General features: G+C 50.0%; 1 protein-coding gene across 1 annotated transcript; it reads right to left on the reverse strand.

Moving 5' to 3' along the window:
* Positions 1-273: 273 nt before the first annotated feature.
* Positions 274-1,212, reverse strand: LOC110710795. Its single transcript, XM_021889137.1, has one exon. It carries the CDS (start codon positions 1,210-1,212, stop codon positions 274-276), a length of 939 nt encoding a protein of 312 aa, XP_021744829.1.
* Between the last annotated feature and the right edge of the window lie 383 nt (positions 1,213-1,595).

Below are 1,595 nucleotides of genomic sequence, written 5' to 3' on the forward strand. Positions count from 1 at the left end.
CTTCTGGCTTCCCCTGAGCTTTGCTGACCAACCCTCATTAGTTGTGTACGCCATGGCCAGGTGGTAAGTGGACACTACCCCGCCTATCTTGTGGATGAGCGGTCTTCCCATGATTACATTGTAGGGTGAAGGGGAGTTTATCACGAGAAATTCTGCTCGGACATCACGTCTTTTTGACCTCTCTCCTACCCGGACTGAGAGTTCGATTATGCCTTCTGGGGTAATCCCCGAGCCATTAAACCCGGTGACCTCATAGTTTACTCTCTTCAGGTCTTATCTGTCCAACTTCAGCTCATTGAACGCACTGATGTATATGATGTTAGCTAAGCTGCCTCCGTCTATCAGTATTCTATCCACCTCCCAGTTTGCAATTCTCATTGTCACCACCAGCGGGTCATCATGAGGGTAAATTATGCCCTTCTGGTCATACTCGTCGAACGTGGCTCGTGGTTGCGGGGGAAGAGGTGGCCATCTACGCTTATCATTGTCGTTTATTTGATGTATCATCGCCCGCAGGTCAGCCCGCGCTCTATTAACTTTCCCCCCATATACTGGACCCCCGTTGATCACGTACACCCTACCCTCTGGCTTGCCATCTCTATCCTTGTCTCCAACTGGGCCCCTCTGACCTCCTCTGCGGTCAGCTCGGCCCGCTCTATCCTCCTCCCTTCTTCTGGGAGGGTCACCACGCTGCTTAAATTGACTCAGGTATCCTCTCCTGACTAAGTCCTCTATGTTGTCCTTCAAGTGCGTGCATTCTTTAGTGGTATGGCTATAGTCCCCGTGAAAGTCACACCACTTACTGGTATCACGAATCCTATTTACCATCCTTGGAGGCCTCTGCCACTTATCATTAGCCTTATTTACGCTAAATATGTGAGATCTAGAATGGGTTAGTGGGGTATACTGATCAAACTTCCCAGGTCTTGGCCCTCTCCTTGGATCGGACCTTCTCAGTCTCACTGCCCTGTCCGCTTCTCTACGATTTTGCTCAGCTCTGCTTGGCTGGTCCACCCTGGGTATGTTCTCTGCCCGGGTGACCTCTGCCCGCTTAACTGAGTCACCTGTTGCTTTCCTACCCAGCATTGCTCTATCAGTCTCGTCTGCTTTGATAAACTCATGCACTTTACCCAGCGCTTCAGCGAGCGTTTTGAGGCTCTTACGCCCCATATATGCTCTGAATGGTGACCCTGGCAGTAGGCCACTCTGCATTGCTAATAGCGCTACTTCCTGGCTCATATTTGGAATGGTTGTTGCCTCCTTGTTGAATCTGGTGATGAACTCCCTCAGAGGCTCATCCTTTCCCTAAACTAGGGACATCAGCTCGGTTGCCATCTTGGTTCTGTCCACCAAGTTATGAAATGCTCCATGAACATTCTCTTTAGCTGGTTGTACGAGTATACAGAACATTTGGGGATGGCGCCGTACCATTCCGCTGACAGCCCCTTCAGAGTTGGTGGGAAAGCCTTACACTAGACTGAGTCTGTCATGGTGTAGAGTACCATATGATTCTCGAAAGATGATATGTGGCTTTTGGGTGTTGTGGTTCCATTGTACTTGCAGCTTGGCATCTTCACCTTGTCCATGGGTTCTTC

The sequence above is a fragment of the Chenopodium quinoa genome, unplaced genomic scaffold, assembly GCF_001683475.1.
Source record: "Chenopodium quinoa cultivar QQ74 unplaced genomic scaffold, ASM168347v1, whole genome shotgun sequence".
NCBI classification, from domain to species: Eukaryota; Viridiplantae; Streptophyta; class Magnoliopsida; order Caryophyllales; family Amaranthaceae; genus Chenopodium; species Chenopodium quinoa.

Excerpts from the sequence above, each read along its gene's own strand:
- LOC110710795 (XM_021889137.1), bottom strand. The coding sequence starts at position 1,212 with ATGCAGAGTGGCCTACTGCCAGGGTCACCATTCAGAGCATATATGGGG.